Raw genomic sequence first — 14,443 nt, 5'->3', positions numbered from 1 at the left:
AACGATGCATCAATTAAAATTTTACTAAGAAATCTATAGAGATGAAGGTTGTAAAATTTTTAAGATCAACAAGATACTGATTGTCTTATAGCACGCTATCTGCAATCAAGAAACTAGAAATACCTATGCTCCTTTGCAAATTATAATAAATCTTAATATGACGCTATTGAGTTAGACTAGGGATGAGAACTTCAACTGTGAAAAAAAATGTTCTGTATTCCTAAAACCAATATGTACCTAATTGCCAATTTTGAATATAAGATTTAAAAAAAAAATCTCTTTTTAACTTTTACAATACCTGTCTTTTTTATAACAGAAGGGGGCAAACGAGCAGCGACGCCCATGGACATCTGCAATACCAGAGGAATCACAGATGCGTTGCCGGCCTTTGAGATGGTGATACGCTCTTTCTAACACAATTTCATCATAAAGATTGTTACTTTGTTCTGTTTAACATCTAGTACAATTTTTTTCAGTTGCCTGGAAAAAAATTGGAAAACATGGCGAAAAGAAGACAAGCTACTCACCTTAAAGCTGGTTGAAACTTGCAAGGATTCAGGTTAAGGAGAAAGTCCCTATGAAAAATAGAAAGACTAGTCATTTCGTGTCAGTACCTACAAGAAAGTTTTAAATATGTATACTCAAGTATTTATAGAACTCTTTTTATAATAATGTCTACTCCACACATTTCTTGCGCTATCGATTCATCACCGATCAATCAGTGAACGTCTCGTGGGCAATAAATTTGATTTTTTCCACGTAAATGCAACGTGTTATTACAACGAATAATATCTGATCGGACGTGTAATTAACGGGCCATAAGTCTATTGATCTAGTGACCGATAGAATTTCGTTCAATCGTTATTCTTTGGTGCACATCCTTTTGTTTTTATTACCGTTACTCATTGTGTATCCGTACCTAGATAAATCGATTGTTTTCAATATAGAATTTAGTTTTATACCTATATACTGTGAGCCAAGTACTAATATTTTTGACTACACAGTCTTTGTACCTAATTATAGTTTTTTCACCTTAAGCAGATATTCAATGACATTAAACTATGAGTGGATGAATAATTACCTATGTTTTAGTATTTGACATTGTTCGCGAGAAAAAAATAACTACGCAAAATACTATGTATGTATATATGCACCTGCTACTAGATGTAAAAAACTGTAGTACTTTTAAATAAAAAAACAATAAACCTTTTCTTTTTTTGTCACACTTCAAAATTGAATAAACTTGTTACTTGACTTCATGAGGTCAATGAGACATAATTTTTATAGATAATTTTTGAGAGATAATTTTTTTTTCTTTTTCTTATAGTGCCTCGCCAAATTGGAAGTTGTGAAAACTAGTCTGGCGGCCCTAAAAGTAGTAAGTCTATTGGCTGGCGCCTTTAAGGGTCCGGCGCCCGGGCGCCCACATCCCTACCTTCCGCGGGTTAAGAGCCCTGCTTTGCAGTCCTTAAGATTGGTCGCTGTCTTGAACAATTAATTCCGTTCGTGTGCGAAACGTAATTCCAATCGTATAAAAATAAAATTAGTTAATATTTGAGATCTAAGACAAAACTATAGAACCAATGAACTGAAAGACATTTACATATCACCTTGACTAGGTAATAAATACTTTCGCAAAATCTTATTCCTTGTAAGGTATTGCGTGCGTCGATCGCGTGATAAAGAACAATTACCTACTCGCTTGCCACAGGTTCTGGGGCCCGTTTCGTTTTGTTTGTTCTTTAGGTTCTTTTATCTTTGTGTTAGGTGTACGGGGTTGGAGAACCGAGCCGGGTTAATAGCTTGAATTTAACTAAGATAAGAGATTTCTACGAATGCCCGCCTATATAAGAATTGTAAATGACCTTTTTTCGTTTCATTCGTAGATTAGGGATATTTTTTTAATATCAAAATTCATAATACATATTTTTATTTATTTATTGTACTACTAGTAGATTGTAACAGTTGTCATTTATTTAATTATAGTAGAATAACTGAAATGTAAAATTTAAAATTGTTTCTTAGAAATTAGAATGAGAATTATATTAGTTAAATTGAATTAATTAAATCATGGTATAGTTATTCATACTTTAATAACTACCTAAACAGCTTTTTTACACCAACTGTGTGTTTACTAGTGATAAGATTTTGTCATCTTAACAGCGAGAGGCGCCATCTGTTATCGAATAGTTGATGGCAGTGTAATTAAACCATCGTTACGATAAGTTTGGGTAAAAATGAATTTATGTAATCAATAAAAGATAACTGTATCTTAAGATTAAGTTGTTTTTTATATACTTTAGAGCTTTTTATTTCACTTACATTTTATTAAGGTAGTTGAAGTGAAGACAGAAGATGTATAAATCTACAAATTACCTATATTTCTAAGATGCGAATGTTTGGATAGTAGAATGTTTGTTACAAGATATCTCCGATATGCATGAATCTCGATGAAATATGGACTCCATGGAGAACATAGTCTGGAAGAACACAGGCTACTTATTAAGTTTTTTATTTCGCGCGGACGGTGTCACGGACGACAACTAGTTATCTATTATTAGTTAGTTATATAATAAACACGATAGATTAGTGGTATCTCTAAAATTCCCTATATCATATGCTAAGAATTTAAATATAAAAACGCAGTATATTGTGATAAACATTGGAAAAATGTTCAACACATTTTGTAGTCATCACTTATCATTTCCAAATTGCTTTGTATGGAATAAATCAAAGTTGTGTCGAGGTTACACATGACTTATGATACCCTGGTATACAGTTTGATTCCCGGCCGGTAATCTTACCCTGCGGCGGAGGAATTAGCCGCAATTAGAACATCTTCCACATAAAAAAAAAGTCAAAATCGTCGAATCCCTTTTCTGCATTTGAAAACTGCCTGATGCGTTTTGGTATAAATATGTTTTTAATTTTGATGGATAAAGTTCGCATGATTTACAGTTTATTAGTGTTTCTGATTGATAAAACAGAAACAAAAATATTTTAGAAACTATGATGCCAATAATTTGATCAACACACGTGTATACTGTGGGCCTAGCACGAATATGTGTGAAAATCGCCATCGTATCGTCATCGATAAAATTTATATTAAATCTGTGCTGCGGACGTAAAGTTCACCAAAAATCTCACACTAATTTTGACATAATTGACGATGACGATATGAAGGTGATTGACACACATATTAGTGCTAGACCCACTGTTCAGGAATTTCATTGTGCTATTTCAGGAGTAGCACTTTCAAAAATAATTTCATAAAGGAACTGCAAAATGTTGCGTTCTTTATTCCTACACATACTTTTTTAGCCCCTTTCGTGATTTCAAAAAAAGTAGGTAAATAATATATTTCGTTTAAGAAAGTAAATAAATTGAAATTGTAATTTTTCTTTCACATTCCTAGATTTAAAATGCACCCACTCATTATCTAGTCAAGGTAAAGAAATCATTTAAATTGCTGTGTACGACCTCCTTGTGGATTTTAAAGTAGGAAGGAAATAAAGAAATATATACGTGTAGGTACGCTCTATAAATAAATGAACATCGAGAATTTTCTAGGAATCTAAACTTTTTTTTTTTTCATTTCCTGTATATTGTATCAGCCGTATAACTAACTGTAATGAATATCGACCTTTTAAATAAATACGTTCTCATTTTAAATAGTTTACATTTTCATGTTATAATCGAGACATATGCGAAGGAAACATTAAAGGCCTTTTATCGTGATCGTGACGTATTACCATTGTTTTCTGAGACCGAAATCTCTATATAAAACATTGTCAGCACTGTCATTATCTTTGACAAAATATAATAAAAATTTAAACGGTGATTTTGGTATCAAAAACACACGATTAATAGATCGAACTGGGCCATTGGTACCTAGAGTTACCTAATTATTGATTTTAGTGCTTCATTTGTCGCTTGTTGATTTTATTAAATTAATTTAGATTGATAAAGTCAGTGACACTCATTTGTTTAAATAGAATTGTGAATAAAAGGCATTGCATATATATAAATTGTACGTACATATGTCTGACGCGGCGGTCTAATTGCGTAGCCACGATTGGTTGATTATAGGGCGTTCGATTCCCGGTTCGTTCTCACGGCGCACCTACATATGCATGATATATTGGTATAAATGTATGGATTGTTATTAGGGTGAATATGTGATAGAAAATTATTAGTACAACAATAGGCTATAAGTAAATTAATAAGTTTGCTTGTAAGGTAAAGATGATATGAGTTGTTTTCACTTATCACACTCTTACTTTATAAAAAACAAAAAATAATATTTTTCAATAAGCAAAGATTATCTTACTAATATAATTAATGCGAATGTCTAGATGGATGGATGGATTTTTTGAAGATGACAGATGTTTGTTTGAAGGTTATCTCCAGAACAGCTTACGGATCTTGATAAAATTTGGCACGGTTGTAAGACATAGTCTGGAAGAACACATAGGCTACTTGTAAAGTTTTTTTTAATGCTACGCGGACAGAGTGTCGGGCGATAGCTAGTAAATAATAAAAAGTAAAATTTCCAAAGAGTAGACTTAAAATATTGAAAGCTAAAAAAATACTAAAGTAATTTAGTTTAGTAGACTTTAATAATTTAGTTGTAAATTTCTCATGTTAAAAGATTAAAAGATTAGATTAAAATAATTACTCAATCATTTTATAACTTACTCATTGTAAAGTAGAACTTGTTTCTTTAAATATTTATTTAAAATGGCGTTAATTGTTTCAATTATATGCTTATTTCATTTCAGATCTAAATACAACATTATAAAATAGAACGAATTCGTTTTTTTATAAAAAATAAAGAGTATACAGGATTTTACATTTATGTTAGGCATTATTTAAATTTATAACGAAACTGTGGTCACTTCTTTATCAGTGAAAGTGAAAACGCAGTGATTTGGAATTTCGGACTGTGGGTTATTTCGGGGTTGTGTGATGGATATAGGCCTTGAAATGAGCACAAATTAAAACGGTTCCTTATATATGGATTCCACTCTTTAATTTTATTGTAAATAAAAATGAAAATTATAATTCTAAAACTTCTCATCATACTGCCGATTTTTCTACGGAGGATTGGCACAATATATGTACATATACCTCTGCATACATCTCTATCAGCTGCTCTGAAGAATAAGTTCGAATGGTCTGGAAGTGGAAGTAAATTTGTTGAGAGAGGGGACTTATAGGAAATAGAAATAAACTTTTTTTTTGTTCTTATCTTCTCTGATCATTATAGGTAGATAATGAATTTGTCTGCCGCCTTTAAACTTGTATCTATGGGCAGAGGTCACATTGCTGATACCACTATCGAAATTAGGCAGTTGCTTACTTGTTTGACATCTTGTTTTATAAAAAAGTTTACGTTACATTTTGCGTCAGTATTCTAGGGGTCTTAACGAACATACGGTAGTGACAAATCCAATGTAATCCGAACTGTATAAGTTTCATAACGATGTAGAAGCGTCGTGGAATCTGCCCTAAAGCAAGGCTTCCATTGAACGCTGTAATTATATCACGGAAACATAAAACGTCTAACAACTACCGTACACCAATTAAAGGGCATTATCTTTTATTTAGACAAGAGGAACGTAATGTTCTGTTCCTTTAAGATGCTATGAGAAATTGATTGTGTTGAGATACCTAATTGTTACTGAGAATACGAAGCTCTAGTATCTAAGGTATAGGTCAATAATATAAGTTAGGGTATACGACTTACTGTGGGTTTGTGAAACCAAAAACTTCGTTAAAACATTTTGGTATCTCTGTTTTGTCAAAGATCTTGACAGGGATATGGTTTACACAGAGATTTTCGTCTCAGAAACCCACGGTTAATATTACCCAATAATTTAACAGGAAAGGTATTGAATAGGTACCAATGAAATATTATACATTAGTTAATCATACGTAATCCTTAAACACTGCGACGCACTGTGGACGCCCTTTGCCCCAATACGGGGACAGGACATTAAGTCAAGTCAATCCTTAAACACCCTTCAATTTAAGATACAAAACATCGTAGTTATATAATGACTTTCTCTATAAGAATTTTATGTACAAACAGTAGATTATAATTACGTATTATATAATTAATTACATAAATAAAAGACAACGACGGTAGTCATTTACTGTTCTACAACACTACGCTACAATTATAAACAGATTTATTTCTATCCGCCTATCGGTAAAAGCTCGCGTCAGTACAAAAAAATTAAAGCTATATTAAAATAAAAAGATGATGAAAAGTTACTTTTGCTTGTCTTAAAGTAAGTTTTGGTACAAATCTAGATCTTTGTACGTTCAATTGCGATTTCTATTTCACATTTCAGTCTATTAGAGTTTATTTTAAATAAACATATTGCGTATTAATTTTAATATTCGAATACTTAAACTTCTATCAAAATAAATTTCCTATTGTTCCATTTTCTTCGGCAAAACAAACCAACAACTGACGCTATCATTTACATCTCTTGGCTATTAATCATAATACAGAAATATTTTTTAGTTATCACGTTACGGTATATAAGTAAATTCTTCAAGTACTTAAAATATTTACCAAGATATGACTAGTGATAAACTTATAGCAAATTCTCAAATCGATATTACTTTTAGATCGAGTAACAATTTATTGATCGTTTACGTAGCGAGAGGCAGGATTTATTCGCAGTATATCATAAGATAACAACAACCTCTCGAATGTCTTGTAGAATTGTAAAAGGAAAACAGCATTAGGATATGTATAGGGGCCGCTCGAATCGTGACCGAGTGTTCGGCTGGTAAGCCGCTATTGGTCGATTTGTTACCAGCCTGGTCGAACATAATACACGACCTTTTGTATTTATAACCTCTTTGTGTATTGGACTATACAAATATTCAATATTTTTTTTTTAAATAAAAGATAAAGCAAAGACTAATTTTTATTGGTCTATTTATGATTTATGAGTCACTTACTCTTTTCTTATTCATCGAAAAATTAAAAAAAAAAAACATTACGGTGATCACTAACTTAAGTTTGTAATGTACTTAAATACAAATGATAAAGTACCTAAATAAGTTTATAATTTTAAGTATCTAAGTTTTTTCCCCCTTTCAAGGTACCTACTACAAAACTGTAAGTTATATGAAGTAAATAAAAAAACGGTTAGATCTGCACTTAACGAGAAGTTAGGATTTGTAAATCAGAAAGAGAAAAATAGAAGAGTTTTGATTGATGCCTCACACGCATAGGCATCGAATACACTACCCTCGGGTAACGTTCGTCTGTAATCACTGGCTCGGTATTCACTTGATTGATTTACTGTATTGAAAACGACCATTCCGTTTGAAAACAACAAACGATTCTCACCCGTTCTACAATGTCCATAAGTCGCCATATTGTATAAAAATATTTCCCGCCTGCAAAGAAAAGATGGCGCGAATTTTAAGAGGGAATTCGAAAATTGCTGCGAGAAACTTTGCTTTTTTGATTGATAGATGTGATTTTTTTTAGGTATTTTCGGACAAAATAGGTAAAAACTATAGGTTGTTTTGGGATATATTTATTGTTAAATATTGAATAACTAAGTTGAATAACGACTAGGACAAATAACACTACAAAAGCATATTAAGACTAATTACGTGATATTTAAAATTTTATTACGAATGAACGAACTTAAAACCATTTACAACCTTAAATTTCATAAAATTAGTCTCACCCTCTAACTGATATCGTATTAATAAATTGATGTGTAAATACTTCATAGCTATTACAAGAAAATAAGTAGCTGAAGGAAATAACCTTACTATATTATTATGTTCAGATAGATCCTATTGGTCCGAAGGAAGTACATTAAAGACTACGTGTTAATAATTAAACATACAAAAGTACAAGGAATCGCTTACATAATGCGACACTGTCATAATAAGAGACCTATTGGAATAGCAAATGTAAATTACAAGTTCGATGCAGTAATTGCCTTGCGTCGTCTGTAATGGCGGTCCTAGCATTTGTCATACTGGATAAGGGATTCAATAATTAATTGAAAACATGGCAGCCATGTTGTGATTTTAAAATTCTTACCTTACATTTATCGGTCACAATTAAATTGGAATAATTTAGTTGTAACTAGTTTCAATTTTTAATTCTACTGACAATTTTACGTCAAAAAGGAATTGTTAAAATTGTTCAAAAACAATTTACTTAATTGACTCTTAATTACTACAAATATCTTTCTTCTAAAATTTATAATTTCTTCTAATATTAATTAGTTATAGCAAATATGTTCCATACCTTCAATTAAGTCACTCCAAACTCAAGTTAGTATTCATAAAATTCCGCCTAATTTACAAACAAACCGTTCCATTTATAATGGCAGTTAGAAATTTAACATTATGTTAAAACATAGAATAAAAAATACACTAAATTCACTTATAAATAATTCACACTGACTTCAAAAATAGGGGGTTATTTTTCCGTTATTTTTAAAACACACGGTATTTAGTACATAAGTCCGTGGCTTATATACAGTATAGATCGGATACATTGCACGTAAAATATTCAAATCGGATAAATGACAAGTCAATGCAGTATAGATTACTTAGAAGTAATTATGCTCAGGAAATAAAAAATAATGATCACATAAAAACAAGAAAGTAATGAGATTAAATAGCTTCAGAGGTAAAGGAAGACCGAAGAAAGTATGGATGGATAGTGTGAAAGAGGACATGTTTAAGAAGGGAGTGAATTCTTATATATGTTAGCTGATAGAGGTACCGACCTGGGGCCAGCGTTGTTGACTGTGGCCTAGTCACTCCTAACTTGGGTAGGCTGCGAGCCCCTGTATGAACTGTCCTGGTCTGATTAAGGAATCTATTGAAAGCACCACAAAAGTATTTTCGTGATTTATGAGGAAAATTTATTAAACACTGAATTGTTCATATATATTGTCAATGTCCAAATTTTACTTTTTAAACATTTCATATAATTATCAAATTATATACCACTGTGATTAAATACTTACCTTTATTAATGCTTGGATAAATTTTATGTATGTACTATATTAGTTTATGTATTAAAAAGCTACTTTCACATAACAATGAAGTTTAATATTACGTACAGTTGAACTTGGATAAGCGAGAGTCCAAGGGACGGTGATATTTTTCTCGCTTATATTTTTTTCTCGAACTCGAGAATCTCGCTTATGGAGGTCGTCCGTTGGGACGTACCTGGACCGACGTACCAGACTCTCGAGTACAGAGGTTTCTCGCTTATCCAGGTTCGACTGTATTTCCTATACCAAAGTAAAATACTATTTTGTAGTCGAAACTAATGACTTTTATGAATAAAAAAACTTCAATTATATCTTAAAAGTTTATTTGTGTAAAATTGGTGTACAATAAATGCGTATATAAAAATTTCTTAATATTAAATAGGGTACAAAATTTACATATAAAGCGTAAAAAATTATATTTTAATAGTCACTTACGTTTCAGTCAAACAGAAATCCAGTAGGTAATAGTAATATCTATTATTTAGTTGTATTAAACTAAAAACTGTAAATAACTGGTAATTCTTGAGTATTACAAGATGTAAATTAATTATATATTAAGTGATATTTTAAATTTGATTTTATATAATTATATTAGTTCACGTCATCTTCATCCATCATCATAATCGGCTTGATTTCGTCCACTGTTGAACGTAGGCCTCCCCCATTGATTGCCACAATGCCCGGTCCTGTGCCACCCGCATTCAGTGCACTCCCGCAACCTTGACCAGGTCATAGGTCTATCTTGCAGGAGACCTACCTACGCTGCGTCGATCTTAGATATAATGAAAATTTGAGCTAGCGCAGTTTTAAATCTACAATCAATAAAATATAAGCGAAATAATTTTGAAAATAATACTGGGCGTAATTGTTAAAGCTATTGTAAAATAAAAATAATATATTTTAATGTTATGTGGTAAATTGTTGCAATATGTTTAAATAAATAATGTTGAGAATATATTATTGTGTTTTGATTATACTTATTATTTTTGTATCTGTATTTAATATAATGGTAAACTATTAACCTTATGAGAAGTATAGTCGAATTACTGATCTCTATAAATGGATAGGCGATTGCTTGGATATTACAGCATTCTTCATTTCGATTTAAACGCGCATGATGATATTACAAGACAGTTAATTCTATCTATATATTATTAGTTCAAATCCACACCACCGCTACAAACCCCTACAATCAGCGCCAAAATGGTGAAGATCACATAGGCACAATACGCTACGCCTTATAGCCAGTCCATTTATAGAAGTGAGTCGAATTCAATAGAAATGAGAAATTACTTTGACACATACATTTCAAGCTGACAATGTCAATTATTGTCTATGGATTTATTTTGGAATGTTCCCGTGTGTTCATTGATGATACAAACATGTCTGTTCGTAATAAGACTATGATTACATACTTAAGATAGGATTATTTTAATATTTCATTTTCATTGAATTCAACTGTAAATGAATTTGTCTTTCTTACCGCAGAGTTCTATTGCCATGGTACACTTTTAGACAAAACATACACAATATAGATTTGTCACGGCAGTGAAATTCTATGGTTATAGTTACAATCTTTAATTATGTCTTATTTATCCTAAAAACTACGTAAAATGGAAGATAATTATCAGTCTATGGGTAACAGAGTGTTTATAAAAATAAATCCTTTGTAAAAAAAGATTTCAATAGACAAAATGCTATGTCGGTAAAACAGTCCTATTTTATTTATAATTATTTTATTATAATAAAAATACTAAAAGCGTTTTTTTTAAATGCTCATTACGTATTTTAATAAAAAGTCTTGATCTGACATATTTGTTATTTATAATATAGTAAATATTGAAAGCATATAATTAATATCTTCACTTAAAGCATATTATATCAATGGCTCCTACGAATAAGGGTCAATGTGCAAATTGACAACTTTACAGGAGAAGTTCTCAAAGTTTCAACCATAAATTAAAATAGGCTGCATAGATCCTTTTACTTCAGCAAAAAATAACATTTACACCTGTAAATGTGTATTTGTGTTTAGTATTGTTATTAACTAAACTAAGAGGTAGTTTTTAACACAAAGAAGTAAAAATGATCAATTTGTTACTTTGACCCTTATATGTTGGATCCATTGATATATGTTTTCCAAATTAACTGTTAATAAAGCACCTTTAATAGATTAGATAATAATACTATATTTAGTAAATAAATCTATGTGGTTAATAGACTGTCTATTATGTCACATTTTTATATATAACTAGCTGTCGCCCGCGACTCCGTCCGCGCGCATTTAAAAAAAAAAAACTAAATGGGGGGGGTTATGAAAAATAGATGTTGGCCGATTCTCGGACCTACTGAATAAGCTCACAAAATTTCATGAGAATCGGTCAAGCCGTTTTGGAGGAGTTCAAGTTCAAACCCCGTGACACGAGAATTTTATATATTAGAAGATATATCTAATTTAATTGAGATTCTAAATGTACATATCATTTTAATTTACGACAAATTCATGAAATAAGAAATTTATTGTAATGTCAAAACAATCATTTTGAACTAATCACAATTAAATCCGGAGCAAGATTTAAAAGATTATTGCAAAATCATCAATAATTTTTAAAATGTATCTACCAATTATTAACCTTTAGTGTCATATTAATTCTTACAGTTAAAAAATAATATCGTGTTGTTTTTAAAATAAATGACTAAAATACTTTATAAAAAACAATAATGCGCGTAAAATAAAGCATGTTTATCCACAAAACAGAGATGTACAGTTAAAGATTCACTACCCAATTAGAATCAAATATATTAAAATTGTAATAAGAGTTGTAATTGCACATGTCTCTGTCACATGGATAGGAAATAAACGTCCCCAACTGTACATATGCCTTTAAGCGATACAAATGAGTTGTTTGCCGTCATCCATTTGGAACTGAACTTTGTCAGAATTGGCAGCCTTGTCCGCTGACTTAGATAATGCACTCGCAAGAAATATTTGAGCTACTCCAGTAGCTGCCACGAAGAACGCCCAGCCTTGAATACAATTAACACATTCAATAGTGAGTTCTCTTTTGAATTCTTTGAATAAACAAAAACAATGTTTTTTTATATTATAGGATGGCAAGTCAGCAAGGGGTCACCCGAATTGAACGAATAACGAAGTGATCAATGCCCATGGACATTGCAGTTGTAAATGCATTGCCTACCTATAATCTATGGAGGATGGGATGCACAGAAAGATAATTTCCCCTTCCTATGTGTCCCCTCCTCCATCAAATCCACTTTCCATTCCATTCCTTATAAGGGTGGGAAGGTAAAGAGGATTAAAATTTGGCCACCGGCACACACACTCATCAAGCGAAATGCGGAATGACTTCCACTTCATGCATGTTTTCTGTATAGTCGTGGTATTTCACTGGTCAAGTTGACCCATTCATGCTACAGGTGTTGCTGGCATCTACCACTGTTTTATTAATACTTTACTACTATACTTTATATAAGAGACTATTATTTTTGGAGAATTAATTAACAAAATTTTGTTTAATTTTCTAATGTTGCAATAACTCACCAAGGGAACAGTCGCCAGGTAAATAAGGTTCAGAATTTTCACCGCACAGTCTTTTAACTTTTTGTGATCCCCAACCCCAAGGATACAGCAGTAGTCCTACTACACCAAATAAACCTGAAAATGTATACAATTGTTTTTATTAGGATGAGCTTTCATTGACGAAACTCCAGTAGAGGAACATATCCTGATATTAATAAAAAAAATTATGGAGAAATAAATTTGATTCAATTGCATTATAGCATAATATTTTCTCGAGACTTCATCCGCATGGAATTAAAAACAATCTAGTATTAAATATAGCCTATGTCGCCTGAGTGTAGTTTTCCAACAGTTAAAGACTTTTTCAAATTGCTTCAGTAATTTTGCAGCCTTTCAAAGGAAACAAACAATCAAATCTTTCCTCTATATCTTATATATATATCTTTACATAACATTGTTATTATAGTATCCCTTATTTAAAAATAACATACGTTAATTTCAGGGATGTGACCATATTTTAAAAATGATATGCATAGTACCTTACCTCCTAGAGATTGAGTGGCTCCTGCAAGAGATATGACACTTTTCTTAAAGACAGACTGCACACAACAAGCAAAGATACCAGCCAATACAGTTGAGAATTGTATTGCAGCACCTGAATAAAAAAATAATAATTACACAGATACACAGTACCATGCAAATTATACGGTGTTTGGGTATTAGCAGATTGTAATGGAATGCAGAAACAAGACACATCTTTGAAGACATGTAACATACATAGACCATATAACACAGCATACAAAAGATATCTAGATATCAATCTTATAAAATGATCTACTCACTTAATGATAAAAAGAACATTGCAGCCTTCCAAGGAGTTGGATAGATAGTTGAGTCTGTTGTTAGTCCATAAAAGGAGAATGGAGTGCAACTGTTACCATCTTGGGCCTTTCGGATGCATCTGAAATATACAAAGAGTTCATTTATTTCTTTAAAATTAAGAGATATTCATGTACAATTACTTCTTGAGACTAAGTCTGTATATAAATATTTTACTTTAAACGTAATGACTATAAACAAGTAGAAACTGGATCACATTTTTTTAATTTTTGTATACCTACCGATTGGAAAGCCCTACAGTGGGTACAAAAAATTCAGTAATATTATTTTCGTTGGTGATTATAGGCTGGCCTAAAAGCCATTTAGGAGTCACAATACCGGTAATTATTAGCATTAAAGCTGCTAAGCTTATTAGTAACCAAGCCAAACTGCGACCAGTTATTATTACATAGCACATTGTGTAGTACTTGTATATAAATATTTACTGCCAAATAACAAACTTCAGAATGATGTTTTTTTGTTATTTTATGAAAAATTAACCAAAACAGAAACAGATTGTGAAGTATTGTTGTTGTTTTCACCTATTTGACATATCTGTCTGACTGTCTATACGTCAAGTTGTCATAGACAAGTTGTTAAGTTTTTAAATAATGTCAAGTGTATGTGCAATATGCACTGATCGGTTAGGTTATTGCTTATTGCGTTACTTGGAAATTATAGCTTTTGCTTTGTTACGACTTCAATGGCCTGTTGATATTACTGACAGTTAATTTTATCTCTACAATTAGTTTTAAACCATCGCAAAAAACTGCAACCAAAATCGCCAAAAGGGCGACAATAATAAGCACGAAATCCACGACGTATAACTTGTCTATTGAATAGAGATCAACGGCAATATGCAATGCAATGAAATGTATGCAATTGAACATGCAACATATATACAGATTATAAAAAATATTTTAAAAAGTCTTGCACGGTTCATTATATAGACTGGAACTTAAAT

General features: G+C 31.5%; 1 protein-coding gene across 1 annotated transcript; it reads right to left on the bottom strand.

Moving 5' to 3' along the window:
- Window positions 1–11,741: 11,741 nt before the first annotated feature.
- LOC106715259 (LHFPL tetraspan subfamily member 2a protein) lies at window positions 11,742–14,020 on the bottom strand. The gene is made up of 5 exons (XM_014508501.2): window positions 13,722–14,020; window positions 13,443–13,561; window positions 13,145–13,255; window positions 12,622–12,735; window positions 11,742–12,086 (listed from the first exon to the last, which is right to left on the bottom strand). Exons 1-5 carry the CDS (start codon window positions 13,895–13,897, stop codon window positions 11,944–11,946), a joined length of 663 nt encoding a protein of 220 aa, XP_014363987.2. The 5' UTR covers window positions 13,898–14,020; the 3' UTR covers window positions 11,742–11,943.
- Window positions 14,021–14,443: the final 423 nt, after the last annotated feature.

Source organism: Papilio machaon, chromosome 19, assembly GCF_912999745.1.
Source record: "Papilio machaon chromosome 19, ilPapMach1.1, whole genome shotgun sequence".
Classification (NCBI taxonomy): Eukaryota; Metazoa; Arthropoda; class Insecta; order Lepidoptera; family Papilionidae; genus Papilio; species Papilio machaon.
The sequence above is the reverse complement of the archived record's forward strand: the minus strand, read 5'-3'. Positions and strand labels throughout refer to the sequence as shown.

Coding starts and splice junctions, on each gene's coding strand:
- LOC106715259 (XM_014508501.2), bottom strand. CDS start 13,897: ATGTGCTATGTAATAATAACTGGTCGCAGTTTGGCTTGGTTACTAATA. Junction 13,562..13,721: donor ACTGTAGGGCTTTCCAATCG/GTAGGTATACAA, acceptor TGTATATTTCAG/ATGCATCCGAAAGGCCCAAG. Junction 12,736..13,144: donor AGCCACTCAATCTCTAGGAG/GTAAGGTACTAT, acceptor ATACATTTTCAG/GTTTATTTGGTGTAGTAGGA.